This window comes from Oryza glaberrima, chromosome 1 (genome assembly GCF_000147395.1).
Source record: "Oryza glaberrima chromosome 1, OglaRS2, whole genome shotgun sequence".
Classification (NCBI taxonomy): domain Eukaryota; kingdom Viridiplantae; phylum Streptophyta; class Magnoliopsida; order Poales; family Poaceae; genus Oryza; species Oryza glaberrima.
Genome location: NC_068326.1, coordinates 26,247,772 through 26,263,004, shown reverse-complemented (window position 1 = coordinate 26,263,004; position 15,233 = coordinate 26,247,772). Strand labels below are relative to the sequence as shown.

The 15,233-nt window shown below is 43.4% G+C and overlaps 2 protein-coding genes across 3 annotated transcripts; both read right to left on the bottom strand.

Annotated features, from left to right (window-relative positions):
- Window positions 1–2,625: 2,625 nt before the first annotated feature.
- On the bottom strand, window positions 2,626–4,272 carry LOC127760742 (aspartic proteinase nepenthesin-1-like). The gene has a single exon (XM_052285041.1). It carries the CDS (start codon window positions 4,237–4,239, stop codon window positions 2,878–2,880), a length of 1,362 nt encoding a protein of 453 aa, XP_052141001.1. The 5' UTR covers window positions 4,240–4,272; the 3' UTR covers window positions 2,626–2,877.
- A 2,606-nt stretch (window positions 4,273–6,878) lies between these two features.
- LOC127776932 (ABC transporter B family member 4-like) lies at window positions 6,879–14,022 on the bottom strand. Of its 2 annotated transcripts, XM_052303489.1 has the most exons (12): window positions 13,471–14,022; window positions 12,199–12,253; window positions 11,440–11,615; window positions 11,092–11,313; window positions 10,760–10,998; window positions 10,162–10,687; window positions 9,793–10,066; window positions 9,055–9,694; window positions 8,731–8,959; window positions 8,227–8,493; window positions 7,829–8,092; window positions 6,879–7,747 (listed from the first exon to the last, which is right to left on the bottom strand). In XM_052303489.1, exons 1-12 carry the CDS (start codon window positions 13,756–13,758, stop codon window positions 7,103–7,105), a joined length of 3,825 nt encoding a protein of 1,274 aa, XP_052159449.1. In that variant the 5' UTR covers window positions 13,759–14,022; the 3' UTR covers window positions 6,879–7,102. The 2 variants fall into 2 exon arrangements, with proteins under 2 accessions (XP_052159449.1, XP_052159451.1); XM_052303491.1 differs by lacking the exon at window positions 12,199–12,253 and having other exon boundaries at window positions 13,471–13,845.
- Window positions 14,023–15,233: the final 1,211 nt, after the last annotated feature.

Below are 15,233 nucleotides of genomic sequence, written 5' to 3'. Positions count from 1 at the left end.
GCTCCTGCTGTCAATTCCGCATCGCCTGGGGGCAGCCTTCGAGACTCCGCTTCCGCTGCTAACGCCCAGTTCCTCTCCGCCGGTCGCTGCAGCTAGGTCCACCTCTCGCCGCCCCTACCTCTTCCGTCCACAGCCGCCGGAGCCGAGCCTCTGCCATCGCGCGCGTCGTGAGAGAGGAGAGGGGAGAGAGTTGAAGAGAGAGGCAGATGGGGAGAGGAGGAAGAAGAGGAGGGCTGAGAATGACAGGTGGGGCCCACGTGGGCCCCACCTTTTTTTATTAATTTCTGTGTGAAACTGACATGTGGGTCCCACGAGATTTATTATTTTTCCAGCTCACATTGCCACATAAGCACCATGTCAATGCCACGTCAAATAAAGACAAAGTCAAATTAGCTACGTAGGCGCCACGTCAGCCAAAACCACCATCCAAACCGCTGAGGGACCTCATCTGCACTGGTTTTGACAGTTGAGGGACCAGTTGTAACTGGTTTTTTGGTTGAAGGACGAAAATCGGATTTGTTGACAAATTAAGGGACCTTAGATGAACTTATTCCAAGTAGTACTGTACGTACAATCGGCACCTGCAGCCTGCAAGGCCCACTAGTGTCCATGACTAAATTGGAGTTAAAAGATTTTGATAAGTTACTGGTTGGTATCTAATTTTTGAAAATCTAAAAAATATGTGTTTCTTTCCTTCTAAATTCTAGCTCATTTCTTTAAATTCGACAACTAGCTTCTCAGAATTCGGACGAAAAGCTAGACTATTTGTGAGAGCTTTTGATTCCAGGAAGTGTTGCAGCTGTCAGAAGCCCCCCAAACATGCCCTCATCTTGTCAAAAACAGATGACCTTAATTATTTGCATGTCACTTAAATGATTGTAAAAATATTTTTTAAAAATTAACTACATAGATTAATATGTGATAGATCACTTCATAACACATGCAAGGTCAATTTTGAACTTTTACATGTTGCAAGGTTAAATTTAGTTTTGTTGCAACTTATAAAAGTTGGATTTTAACTTGTATTTTTTTTAGAGTAACTAAAAAGATGCCCGTGCGTTGCAATGGCTAGAACCAATTTAATTTGTACATATGTATCGGTGGATAAATAATCAAAGCCCATTATTTCGTTTATTCATGTGCTTATTCAAATCACTTATAAAAAAGATTATTTGTGTGGGGGAAACTGCTTTAAACACTCGGGTGGACCCGTTTCTTGCATGCCATCTAAATGGTTATAATTTTTTTTTAAAAAAATTAATATGATAGATTAATATGTAATATATCATCTCACAAACATGCGTTCAAATTCGACTTCTACAAGTCGTAACAAAAATAACAAATTGGACTGTGAATATGTGTATACTAGTTAGAGTTTAATTTGTTATTTTTGTTACAACTTGTAGAAGTCGAATTTGAACTTACATATTTGTGATATGATACATTACATATTAACCTATATTATAATTATTTTTGGAATTTTTTTTTATAATCATTTAGGTGGCATGCAAGAAACGGGTGGACGTCCACCCGAGAGATTAGAATCCATCTCCTATTTGTGTGCAAATCTTTTATATGCATGTTCTCAGTAACTCAAAAACAAATGCTATAAAATAAAGTACGATAAAAAAAAATCAAAAGTTAATTTTAAAATTAAGTTCTAAAATTTAAAATTAAGCCAAACAATGAGGCCTCAAAACACGAGCTTGATTTATCGCCTAGCTTTATCTCAAGTCCGGCAGAGAATCAATGGCAGACGGAATCTGCAACTTCGATTATCCTTTATTTCAGTTAGGATGTTATTTTCGAAAGTAAAACTGATTCTTATGGATCGTTGTAACGGCCCTGGTAGTACATACGAGCATGTGTGGAGACTGACTTGAAATCATGCTAACATATTATAGGAATCGTGCCGTGTAATACGAATAGAATCGGATAATCAGGACAATGACGTACATGATATCCACACGAACTCTCTCTCGTAGTTCGCTCGCGAGTCGTGACTTCGCAATGAATGTTACACGTGACGGGAATCGGAAACAGATGACGTACTATAGTTTCGGCAAAAACATCTTCAATTTTTAAATCGCGGGCGAGGGTGATGCAGTCCCAATCGGACATGCAGAAACGACAAAATCGTGGGCGCAAGGGTGTTGCGGGCCCAATCGCCGTGGCACGCAAAGACGCGTGTGAAAAACAGGCTCGGGCACGGGCCCGATTGTTGCGTGCGGCAATGGACGCGTGAAAAGGTGTGGGGACCAATTAAATCACGCACGTATTAGATAAGATGGACACTTTGGCGTAAGAAAAAGAGATAGGACTTAACACAAACATAAAATTAAAACCGATTCTAACATGGATGACGTGTCGAAAGTCTGACGGAAACATCTTCAATTTTTATAATAGTATATAGAGATGGAGATAGAGATATATTAGTGTTAAGACATATTTTCAATATTTTTTTTTGCAAAAAAATCATGACTATTTAATTGACATGCAAACAACTAGTCGTCCTTCGAGAGTTACATTTAAATTCCACTCTCTATAGTTTCGTTTGTATTTTTACATTAGAACCGGAAAATAATAACTAGTAGTACTAATCATATGGTATACTATATATGCGTTTAAACGTTTATGTTTATAAGTATATTGTAACCGTACATGCAGTATTATGCCCTTTCAATTTCTCTTGGAAGACTATTACATAAGCTCGCGTACTTACGCAATCTGAAGTTTCTGAACACTGACAACTAAGCGCGGATGGCAGAAAATAATTTGTGCAGAACTTATTCGCTACGGCACAATTGTACGTGCTACACTGCTAGAGTGCTAGTACTACATACGGCGCACAAAATCAACGGTCATTAATCTCCCGTATCAGGCGGTGGGCGGTTGGAACAGCATCCGCGCGTTGCCGGACAGATCAAACACGACGTGGAAGTCCATCTGCATGATATTGCCGATGATCGTCAAGGCTTGCGATGATTTCACCACGGACCAGCACCGGGCTGTCTCCCCGTTCTGGCCTTGCATTTGCGGCAAGTAATTCTCGGTGGACAGGTCCATGTCGGCGCCGCCGTCGAAGTGCAGCACCATGGACGGGAACGTCGTCGTCGACGACCCCCCGGTGAAACAGATCAGGTCGTCGTCGTTCGCTGCCGGTGGTGGCTTCTGAAAGCCCATCTGTGACAGCAGCTCGTCCCTCACCAGCGTGTACGCGGGGTCCGGGAGCATCGTAAGCGTGGTACCGGAGTCGAAGATGACGCCGCCCGCCCCGGTGCTCCGGTCGAAGGAGAAGGTCCCCGAAGGTATCTGCACGAGCTTCCCGCCGACCGAGATGCCGGTCAGACCGACGTAGTAGAACGGAAGGTCCTGAACCACCGGGTTTGTGAGTAGCGGAGTGGACATGAAACTGTCGCCGTTGCCACCGGTCACGTCGGCGAGGGAGCCGAACGAGATGGGGCTGGGCGCGGACAGGTCGGACGAGAGGCGGTAGCCGAAGGCCTCCACGTTGAGCTGCGTGACCAAGGACAGCTTCCCTCGACCGAGCCCGACGAGGCCTGAGCCCGTCCCGAAACCGCCCTCGGAGCGGAGCGTGCACCCGAACGCGATGCCCGGGAACGCCGCGGCGTCGTCGCCGAAGGTGAAGGTCTCCGTCATGAGGATGCCCTCCGTGTAGTGGTGCGTGTCCCTGGCGTTGCCGTAGGCGTAGTGGTAGGAGCAGTTGCCGCTGCCGCTGCCGCCGCCGGCGACGTTGCTGCACAGTGGTCGGGGCAGCTCCCCGCACGTGCGGTCGCCGCACGCGACGAACGCGGCGGAGCTGGAGCTGGTGGGGTAGTAGGACGGGGAGCCCCGCGGCGAGCACCGCGCGCAGGCGCCGCACTTGGTCCAGATGAGGTCGCTCCCGGTGTCCGCCTCGCCCGACAGCCCCGTCGCCGGCGTGCCGATGCCGAACGACATGGCGTAGTCGCCGCTCCCCTTCTTCAGCGGCGTCTGCGCGCTCTCCCCCGGCGCCGCCCCCGCGTTGGACACCGCTCTGGCGGCGAGCATGGACAGGCGGGAGCGGGAGCGCTGCACGGCGCGCGTGTAGTTGATGCCTGCGGGCTCGATGCGGACCAAGGCGGCTTGGAAGCTCTCGGGAGGCGGCGTGGGTTGGATGCCGCCGTAGGCTACGCGAGTAGCGGAAAGCAGCAGTAGAAGCGGGAGCATGAGAGCAAGCGCTCCCAATTTGGTATCCATATTACAGAGAGCGTATGGCTTGCAAATGCATGTAATGTGTTATGCATGAGGTGATCTGGACGAATGGAGTTCGATCGTTTATATAAACATTGGGGCATAGATTTTTATTTCTTCCATGTTTTCTAAATAGTTATTAAATTTAAAAAATTAACAACATATACATATTAATATAAAATATATCACTCCATGAATATACAAAACTGAATTCAATTTCTACAAATTGTAAAAAAAACATGAAGTAAACTGAAAATAGTTAACGTATATTCGTAGTTAGTATATTTTTTATACAATTTATAGAAATTAAATTTTAGTTTGCAAGTTTGTGGAGTGGTATATGTTTTATAGTAAGAATCTTGTCAAATTTTTTTTTAAAAAAATGATAACTATTTAAATGATATGTAAAAAAACTGGATATCTTCCCATGGAATGAAAACAGTTCCCAAAACATTGTAGTATAACGTGAGTCGTTTGATAGTTTGGCACGATACAGTTAGTCCGTGGCATCGTTCTCAGCTTGCAAATTAATTTCCACTTAATTTGGTGGTTAGTGCGGTAAGACTGCGGACTTAACGTGTTGACGTCAAGTATTGGACGCAGTTTGTATCCATGGTAAGGTATATATCCACGACGACATCATGATCTTCTCGTCCTCAAGTAGGCTCTGCGTTAATTCGATCGAGAAGAAACTTCTTTGATCGTGCCTTGCGTCCTATTGTTTCCATCGACCCGTTGTCCGTCCAAGTCTTTCCAAGCGAGACTAATCGTCGCATACACGACATTTTAATGTTCTTGGCGACCCAGAACATTATTGACAGTTTGGAAATCTTTAGACCAAATTAATGACTGAGTGAGACACAAGGATCCAGCGCTCCACTGCTTCATTATTGACAGTTTGACACCAATCGATCTCTCTACAGTCTACCGTCGAAAGCCGCTGGATCGAGCTCTCGCGATCATAACCACCGTAGATCCCAGACGGCTGGCGGGTGTGGCCGGCGCCCGGCTGGCAGTGGCAGTGGCACAGTCGCTATGTATTTCGCCACTTCAATTCCCGGACAACATCGACCACACCGGAGAACATCTGTCATCCATGGTGGAGAGTGCGAAAGTGCCAAGTAACCCAAACGATGGCACACGTTGCTCTCGGCTGGACTACCAGCTGACCATATTGTCAGTCGTCTTTACAGCCTGGATGTGCCTCCTGCATCTTTTTCTAAAGAAAATGTTTCTTGCCTGATTATTACAAAAACAACGCTAAGAAATAATCGTGAATTGACCATTTCCATCTCTACTAGTTGTTCTCTTCATTACTTGCCTTCAATTTTCCATAGAGTTGCGCTATATATCCCCAACATGAGGCATGCGAGCACGCATGGTGGAAATGGACATAATATTTTAGCCTACGAAATTTGAGGCCTACATTTAAAATAGGATGAGTTAAAATTTTATACTTTTTATAAAAAAATATATTGAGATCTAGGTCTGCATCGCTGTCAAGAAAGTCCGAATCACCGTCGCCTCGCCGCGTAAAGGTACAACACACACCACCCTCCCTTGCACCCGTATTTCCGTGGTTGCATATGGCGGCGAGCTTATAATGCTCTGTTCTTGCTACTTGACTAATTGATCGGCAGCGGACGGCGTGGAGCGGGACGACTTCAGCTTCGGGTACAGAGGCGTTGTCGAGAGGGATGCGGAGGCCGGCGAGAAGAAGAGTGTGTCAGCGGTGGCTGGGGCTGAGCATGGCAAGCCTGGCTTGACGCCGGCGCCCACCACGATTTTTTTTAATTTTAACATAACACTCGCTGACATGTGAGTCTCATAGTATTTTTCTAACTTTAAGTGCAACGTCAGTTAAAATCACTTTCCAAACCGTTTTAGGACCTTATTTCACTGGTTTTCGGAGTTGAGGACGTATCATACTTATCTGTTATTGTGGTTTAATGATAAGTTTTTGACTTAAGGGACCTAAAGTGAACTTATTCCAAGCAAAATTGCGTTGCCGCCTCTAAACCGGCCTGATCTGGCCCAAGAACGCCCGACGTAGCCTTTCGCTTCAGAAGCCTCGCCGTAGAGTTCGATTTCCCCAAGCGGCCCAGTGCGCGGCGAAAGAGGCGATGCCTGCCGGCTGCCGCCGCCGTCGCCGCCGGCGGCGGCCATCATCCGGCCGGGCCCCCTTGGGATACGCTTGCGGACGGTAGGCGCCGCACGGTGCTGGGGCTACTCGATGCCCACGGGACCACGCGGTTGTCGCGGTGGCGGCGAGCGGCCTTCGGAACTCGGGGAGCGTCGCCGGCGGCCGTGGCTGGGCTTGCTGTACGGGGGGGATTCGTCGAGATCTCCGCTCTGCTCGCGCGGTGGCGCCGTTGGCGGTATGGATCCCGGCGCGTGCGTGTGCCTCACTGATCCTCCAACGGCAACAAACACGATCTTCAGTTGCGTCGGTATCATGGTATGTTTTGCTTCTCCCCATCTGGTTAATTAATTCCCGATAATGACATAGGTAGAGCATTTGAAGTGCTGCATATGAAAATGTATGTGCAGAATTTACATATCATATACGGTAATCTTGGGATAACCACATAGGTATAAACGTACAGCACAAAAATGAGCTCATTTGCAGTCATGCACATCGAACATGGACAATCCCACATATCAGCATCTGTAGGACAATATTTCTTTCTCGTTGCTTAACAAACCGACACCGCGTAGATACATACAGAGAGCACCTTCTCAAATCCCACTTTAAAATCCAAATAATTAATACTACTACAGCCCTCAATTGTAAAACAAAAAAGGGTCAAGGAAGATATATTACATCCCCAGAGAGGGTAAATAAAAAACAAAAATCTTATCCTGAGTATTATGATGAGCCTGAACGGAGTTCAACAAGTGAAGCATAGACACCATCTTTGATGTTCATCAATGCCTCATGCCTTCCTTTCTCCGCTATCGCACCATCCTTCAGAACTGCAATGATATCAGCACCTTTGATCGTCGAGAGGCGGTGCGCCACAATAATCGTAGTCCTGCCAACCATCACATTATCTAACGCATCCTGCACAATGCGCTCAGATTCAGCATCCAAGGCACTCGTTGCCTCATCTAGAAGTAGTATCTTTGGATCTTTCAATATGGCCCTCGCAATAGCCACCCGCTGTTTCTGGCCACCAGATAGCTGCACCCCTCTCTCCCCCACGGTGGTATCATATCCTTGGGGAAGGCTCGATATGAACTCATGTGCATTGGATGCCTTTGCAGCTTTGATGAGCTCCTCCTCAGTGACATCCCCATGCTTCCCGTAGGCTATGTTAGCACGGATTGTGTCATTAAAGAGCACAGGCTCTTGGCCGACCAACCCCATCTGATCCCTCAACCAATTGACCTTTAAGCTCTTGATTTCTACTTCATCCAACAAGATGGTTCCTGACTCGGGATTGTAGAATCGCTCTAGCAAAGCGATTGCTGTGGACTTTCCACTACCACTCTCTCCAACAAGTGCAACGGTCTGCATAAATCCATATAGTAAGTTGCTGGATATGTTAATGCAGAAAATATAACTATGCAACAAGCATATAAATTGGATAACCTTGCCAGAGGGTATGTGAAGAGTAAAATCACTGAAGATCTGAACATCTGGGCGGGTTGGGTACTTGAAGCTGACATGTCGGAAATCAATGTTTCCCTTGACGTTGGCCAATGTCCTACCCTCATCACTACTCGAGTCAATTTGTGACTTGCGGTCTAGCAAAGCAAATATGGAGATAGCTGAATCCTTGGCCTTTGTAGAATCAGAAGCCATCGCACTTGTTTGAGATATTCCAATAGTTGCCAACACCAATGCAAAGAAAACCTGCAAAACATGACTAACTATGTCAAATCACCCCCATAAAAGCAGATCTCTTGTTTATGGAGGGATTATGAGTTTAAGAAGAGGAAAACTCTGAAGGGTAAAAAGTTTAATATTAAAGTTTTGCATTTACTAACCTTGAAAACGTCCCCAAAAGTAGTTTTATTGTGGCGTACGAATTGTGCTCCGACATAGAAACAGAGACCATATGTTAGGTACAACATCAAGAATGAGAAACCAAAACCAAGGCCTCCAACCATTCCTGTTCTAACTCCTTGATTCTTTGAAGCTTCACATTTATTATCATACATTGTCATCACTCTTTTCTCAGAACAAAAGGAAGCTACAGTCCTGATGCTGCTTACTGCATCAGTAGCCACTTGACTTGCATCTTCATACAACATCTGCCAAACCAGGAATTCATTGTCACAATTTAAGCAAGTTGTGAAAAATGTATCTAGAGTGAATGTTGTTTCTCATTATTCGTCATGAAATTTAGAAACTCAATCATACTTCTTGAACTTAATAGGATCATAATCTTAGCTTTATATAATTAATAAAAATATGAGTAATATTTAGTTTCAGAAGTTATTTGCAAAACAATCTATCACAAGAAGAAGAACAACCCTTTGATGGATTACCTTGGCATCTTCACTGAACCCCTTCAGGAACTTAACTTGAGCATAACCTTGAAGACCCACAAGTGGAATCACACAAAGGATGATCAAAGTGAGCTTCCAGTCCGCTATCATCGCTATGACAATTCCTGTGATAAGTGTTGAGACGACCTGAACTGCCAATGCAAGATTGTCTCCAACTAAACGCCGGACATTCAAAGCATCTACTGATAATCTTGCACCAAGCGCTCCACTGTAGGATGAAATTTCATCATCAGTTCCCAATGTGTAAAATTCCTTGATATTTAGGAGGAAGAGAAAACAACCAATAAAGAATGGGCAACCAACCTGGAATTCCTAGGATCATCAAACCAAGCAACTTCTTGGTGAATAATACTCCGGAATGACAAGGCACGGACACGCTCTACAAGTTTACCTCCAGCTATTCCAAACATAAAGTACTCCACCGGTATTGATATTATTGAAATTATACCCAGGACAACACACATCAAACCCCAAAAGCTAGCATCCTTTTTTAGTTTGTCTGCTGGCTCAAAGAAAGTTTTGATGGCATTGGAAATCATTACTCCAAACATTGGGAAAAGCACTCCATGAACTCCTGCAGCCAGTGTTGCTAACAAAAGTATCGGTACCTCTGGCTTGTTTAGTCTAGCCAGTCGTCCAATAGGAGCTTTCTGTTGGACTTCACCATCACCACCCTGCTCTGTCTGTTCCCCCACAGTCGAATCATTGCCTTCAAGCAATTCAACTGAGCCAGGCAAGCCAAAGGGAAGGGCTAGAGAATGCCTGCTACTATTTCCTGCAGAATCCCTGCTAATCGATCGCTTGAATGACAAACTTCTACTTTTAGACCTTGAATCAGATATGTGATGGTCTAATTTCTTCTCTTCTTCTTCGTGGGTTTCTTGTAGCCTAATGAGTTGCGAATAAGCACCATTGGGGTTCATTACCAATTCATCATGGGGACCTATGCAAGTATTCGTGTAAGAAATTGATCACTGCAGTTAAATTAAGCTGAATAACTCACAATCAATACAAAATGAACAGTGGCAAGGGGATCCTAACCTTGCTCAACTATCTTTCCTTGTTGAACAACTGATATACAATCAGCATTCCTCACTGTGGTCAAGCGATGAGCAACCACAAGTGTGGTTCTGTCCACCATGATCCTGTTCAGTGCCTCTTGAACTATCCTCTCTGATTCCACATCCAATGCGCTAGTAGCCTCATCTAACAGAAGGATTTTGGGGTTTTTAAGTATTGCTCTAGCAATAGCAATTCTTTGCTTTTGTCCCCCTGAGAGCTGTGCGCCACGTTGACCAACCATTGTATCATAGCCCTGGTACAAGATAAGAGAAAACATTAGACCCAGATCTGATAACAAAAAAAAAAAAACTTAGACATGCAAGTTAATTTGTTGGAGTTATCACATACATCAGGTAATTTGTCAATAAAATTTGCTGCATTAGCAAGCTCAGCTGCTCTCCTAATCTCTTCAATTGTTGCATCCTCTTTGCCGTATGTTATATTATCTTTAATGGAGGTCATAAAGAGCAATGGCTCTTGGCTGACAAGACCAATCTTCCCTCTTATCCAATTAAGCCTCAAGCTCTTGATGTTAATCCCATCAATCAAAACCTCACCAGCCTGTGGATCATAGAATCTTTCGACAAGACTAATAACAGTGGACTTGCCGCTTCCACTCTCCCCAACTATAGCCATTGTCGTGCCACTAGAAACATGCAATGAAAATCCATCAAATATCAGTTGCTCAGGCCTTGCTGGGTAGCTGAAGTACACATCCTTCAATTCCACATCACCCCTGATGTCCTCCAACTGTTTCCCAGTTATGTCATCAGGATCAATCTGTGGTTTTCTCTTGATTGTTTTGAACAATCTATAAGCTGCAGATTGCCCTTCTGCAAAGGCTGCCATACATGGGGTCGCATTCCCTAAAGACCTGCCACAAGGAAATGGAAATTTTTACCTCCATTCGTTAAAATTAAAATATCATAATAAATTAAGAACTCACATTGCCCCAGTCATGACAGCAAACAAGATATTTATGATGTCTCCTCCTGAGTATCCTTTGCTGACTACCAACTTGCCGCCATACCATATAGCTAAACCATAGCTGGAGAAAAATATGAAGAAAACGGAGCCCATGCCAAAACCGTTCGTAAGTCCTTCCTCAACAGCTGCCTTGTATGCCTTGTTTATGAGTTTATTGTAAGATGCAACAGCCTGCTTTTCACCGTTGAAGGAAACAACCTGTTTTCAGATAGGAACCACACAAAACTGGTGAGTTCATGCCATTTCAGATGGAGGTAGAGGGAGTGAAATTATTCTAACAAATGAACTTACAGTTTTTATGGCTCCAATTGTCTGTTCAACAACATTCGCTGCATCGCTATATGATGCTTGACCCTTGCTAGAGATTTTTGCTAGCATCTTCGATACAGCTCCACCAGCAATGACAACAGGAGGGATGCAGGCCAACATGACAAGGGATAGAAGCCAACCTTTCACAAATGCTACAACGAAACCACCGGCGAAGGTAGCCACAAGTTGTAGAAACTTGCCAACCTGCAGAATTTTTCATCACAACAGGAAAAAAATATTTATGTTGTAGTATGTCAGTTAGGGCTATTGTTCTTCATATAATAAAGTTATATGTTGACAATTCTGTTGAACTTGAGAGAAGGTGATTACCTTCTCACCAATGGCATCCTGAACTAACACAGTGTCACCGGACATTCTTGAAACTATCTGCCCAGTTGTCATTTCTACATCAAAGAATGCTATATCCTGTCTCAGGACAGATTTGAGGTATAGAGATCGAATGCGTGTCGCCTGCCGTTCTCCAGTCATTGTCCAGCACGCCACCTCTGCACAGACATCAAATTGGCATTGGTTATTTACAGTGATGTGAGCGCCATATGCCTTGAACATGTAGAATTATGTTTCATTTTTTCTAATCAGTTTAGTTTGCTAAATCAAAAGTAGTAGTACCGTTTTTTAATGTGCAGTTTGACATATGCTTATTCATTTTCCACTTTCGAAAGGGAAAAGTAAAACATGTGTGCTCTGTATCTCCTATTCAATAGTAAGAGGATAGGTTTAACAGGAATATTCGATTCACAATCTTAAAAATTATGTGAGTGACCTTTTGTGGACTGTGATAGCATTAATAAAGAGAATTGTTTGAACTTTGAACTCATATTACCAAAAGTCAAACTTTGACTCTGCATTGATGGCAGCGTGCAGGTTTGAAGCGCCAGTATTGGCAAAAGGATGATATGGAGTAGTAGTATTAGATAAGTTGCCAGCTTGCTAAGCATATGCTCTCACCGTTCTCTTAATCATGACTAATTTACTAATGATAATCCATAACTAGCAGCAACAGTTGACGCATGTGCAGTGTGCCAAGTGCATACACATACCAACAGAACAGTAAATTCTATTACTTACGAAGAAATGAAACAACCGCTGTCGCGATGCCCAGGTAGACAAAGTTGAGAACCGCCTAGAGAAATTGAAAGAAAATGACACCAAAGTGAAAAGTGTATTCATGTCATCACTACCTTTAATAACGTGTAACCGTAAAGGTAACGAATTCATAATGCACTAGGAGTAGTTAACTGCAAGCTGAATGTTATGGAAAGAAGTTTTCTGTAATATGACACACTGCCGGTGATAAAAAACGGCGAACCGACAAATTTGACAGTGTGTATCATCACCACTCATTCAAAAAAGATTAAAAAATATAACGTGTCGATCTCTGACCTCTTGATAGGAAAAAGATTCCAACCATTACATTGATTGATACTCTGTTATCCTATATGACATTTCTTTACTGGAAATGGGAAGGACTTTGATCCTTCTTGCTCCAAAAAAAAATTGATACTCTGTTAACTCTTCTGTTGTCTCTTGTTGGAATATTAACTTATTATTACAAGTTGCAATCATTTGGCATAACATATTTACTTTATTGAACAATTACTACAAAAACATAGCTAACTGAAAGCTGCACACTGTAAAGTTTGCCGGTATAAAAGCCAGCTCCCAGGTGAACGAGAAACAAGCTACAATACCACTGAATATTTTGGGAGAAAAATAAACAAATTCATTATCCTTAATAAATAGACGTGCGAATCTTTAAAAAAAAAGAAGAGAGAGATTGAGAGAAGAAATATAGAAAAGTACTATCCCAGAAAATAAAATGCAACAATATTTAGTTGAAAAAAGAATATCGCGGTACGAGAGGCTTTTTGGTTTAAGTTCCATAGATCGAAGAATTATCCCAACTTGTCGGAAGAATTGATTCCACAAGCGAATACTCTCTTTTTTTCCTTTCTCAAGAAGCAAAGCAAAGGAAAGAAATGAGTCGAGAAGACGACTGAAAAAAAAAAACCCCGAAGGCAAAATCGACGAGGAGTTAATACCGCCAAAAGTCAAGATACGAGCACATCGTTCTCCGAGCTCCAAAACATCAACAAATTTCACCGGAGCTTTCTCAAGATCAAACCCACATCTAAAAAGACAAAGACCGCGAAATGAATGAAATGAAAGGGAGTGGAATTGATTGAATTGGCCAAAGCTCGATCGAGCACGCCGCTAATCCACGGCGCGCGTTTCCTTCCACATCGATGGCGAGAGGATTAATCGACCGGAAAGTTAGCCGCGCGCGGATCACGGCCGGACGGGCGGCGCTAGCTGTGGCGGGGAGGCAGGCAGGCTCACCTGGTTGACGCGGTGGAGGACGTCGCCGTTGGTGGCCTCGCCGAAGGCGTTGATGACCTGGCCGAAGATGACGGTCATGAGCGGCTGCGACACCCCGTTGGCGAGCGCCGCCACCGTGCCGACCGCCATCAGCAGCAGGTCCGTGCCGTCGGCGTACCGGAACAGCCCCGTGAACGACACCTTCTTCCCGGCGTCGCCGTCCTCCTCCTTCTTCTTGTCCTCGCCGTCCCTGCCGTTCTTCGCCTTCTTCTCCTTGCCATCCCTGCCGCCGTTCGCCGCCGCGTCCATTGCTGGCAGCTTTACTGTGTGTACAAGATATATACGCCCGGCTCGATCGCCTCGGCCTGCGGCGCCGGATTCCTGAGTCGTAGCTCGCGGCTCAACGCCTCAACCCTTTCGCGGGTATTTATTGGGTTGGCCACATACACACACCGCCGCACGCAGGGAGAGATGAGACGGAGAGGAGGGTTTGGACGACGAATAGAAAATATCACTGCGCCAGCTATTTCCAAATGGTCTATGGAGAAAATGTTCGGAAGGATCATTACAAAAAAATGGGGACAAAAAGGTGTAGTCCTGTGCTTTTTTTTTTGGAAGCGTTTTTGTTTCTTTGTACTTACATTTTTTTTATATAGGCGAAGGTCATAGATGCATGTTACTCCACTAAGATGGGGTATGAAAATTCAGAAGGGAGTTATGTGGATGATTAATATATGATACAGCTGGTAGTAGTATATATTGCTTAGAGCTGGCTAGAACAGGGATTTCCTCTAGATGCTATTGTAGTGGAAAGAGTTTTTTTTTTTTGTGAGGAATAAGTGAAGATCGTAGCCTAATAAGGTACTATAGATGTTGATAATGTTATTCTACAAATTTAGTTAAACTTTAATAGTATATTTGTCCTAAAATACGAATGATTACATTGACAAATTCACTTGTGTTTTGGAATATATGCAGTCAGTTTAATTAGGACAAATTAATACTTCGTATGTCCCATTTTAAATGCAGCCATGATTTTCCGCGCACAACTTTAAATGCCCGTCTTATTTGAAAATTTTTTGAAAAAAATTAAAAACATAAGTAACGAATAAAGTATTATTCATGTTTTATCATCTCATAACAATAAAAATACTAATTGTAAAAAAATTTCAAATAAGACGGACGATCAAAGTTGAGCGCGAAAACTTATGTTTGCACTTAAAATGGGACGGAGGAGTATAAAACACATGCCTTTTATATTGGCATACTCCTTCTATCACAAAATAAATTAGTTTTTCTTATGAATCTAGACAAGTTCGAATCTAGACATTAAGATTTGATTTATTTTAGATGAAGGGTGTAGATGTCATCGGTTAGAACAGCTTGTATCCATGGCTTCACTCAAATACTTGAGCTTAGTTCTAATGTGCAAGTTGCTTTAGCTTTTCACCGTCACTTAAAACAAGACGAGGGATAGGATATAATTAATAAAGTATTTTTTTATTATAAACGAATAAAATGGATTTATTTAATTTTTAAAGAAATTTTCACTATAAAAAAAGTGATATGAGACGTCTTATAGGTGTCGATTAATATAAAAACGGCACACATGATCTTTCTCCCCATCCTTCTAATCTCTCATATGAATCTAAACTAAAATCGGCACCTACAACACATTATTGGTGTTGTTTAATAAAAAACCGCCAAATATAAGTTTCAGTGCATGTTTTTTCAATCACACAATTTAACTGGTACCTATAAAATAGCCACCGGTGCGTTTTTTT

What these genes read in the sequence shown, in the direction of transcription:
- LOC127760742 (XM_052285041.1), bottom strand. Translation starts at nt 4,239, where the DNA reads ATGGATACCAAATTGGGAGCGCTTGCTCTCATGCTCCCGCTTCTACTG.
- LOC127776932 (XM_052303489.1), bottom strand. Translation starts at nt 13,758, where the DNA reads ATGGACGCGGCGGCGAACGGCGGCAGGGATGGCAAGGAGAAGAAGGCG. An exon ending in AGGATGCCATTGGTGAGAAG is followed by an intron (nt 11,314 to 11,439) that starts GTAATCACCTTC and finishes AAAATTCTGCAG; the next exon opens with GTTGGCAAGTTTCTACAACT. An exon ending in AGGAAAGATAGTTGAGCAAG is followed by an intron (nt 9,695 to 9,792) that starts GTTAGGATCCCC and finishes ATACTTGCATAG; the next exon opens with GTCCCCATGATGAATTGGTA.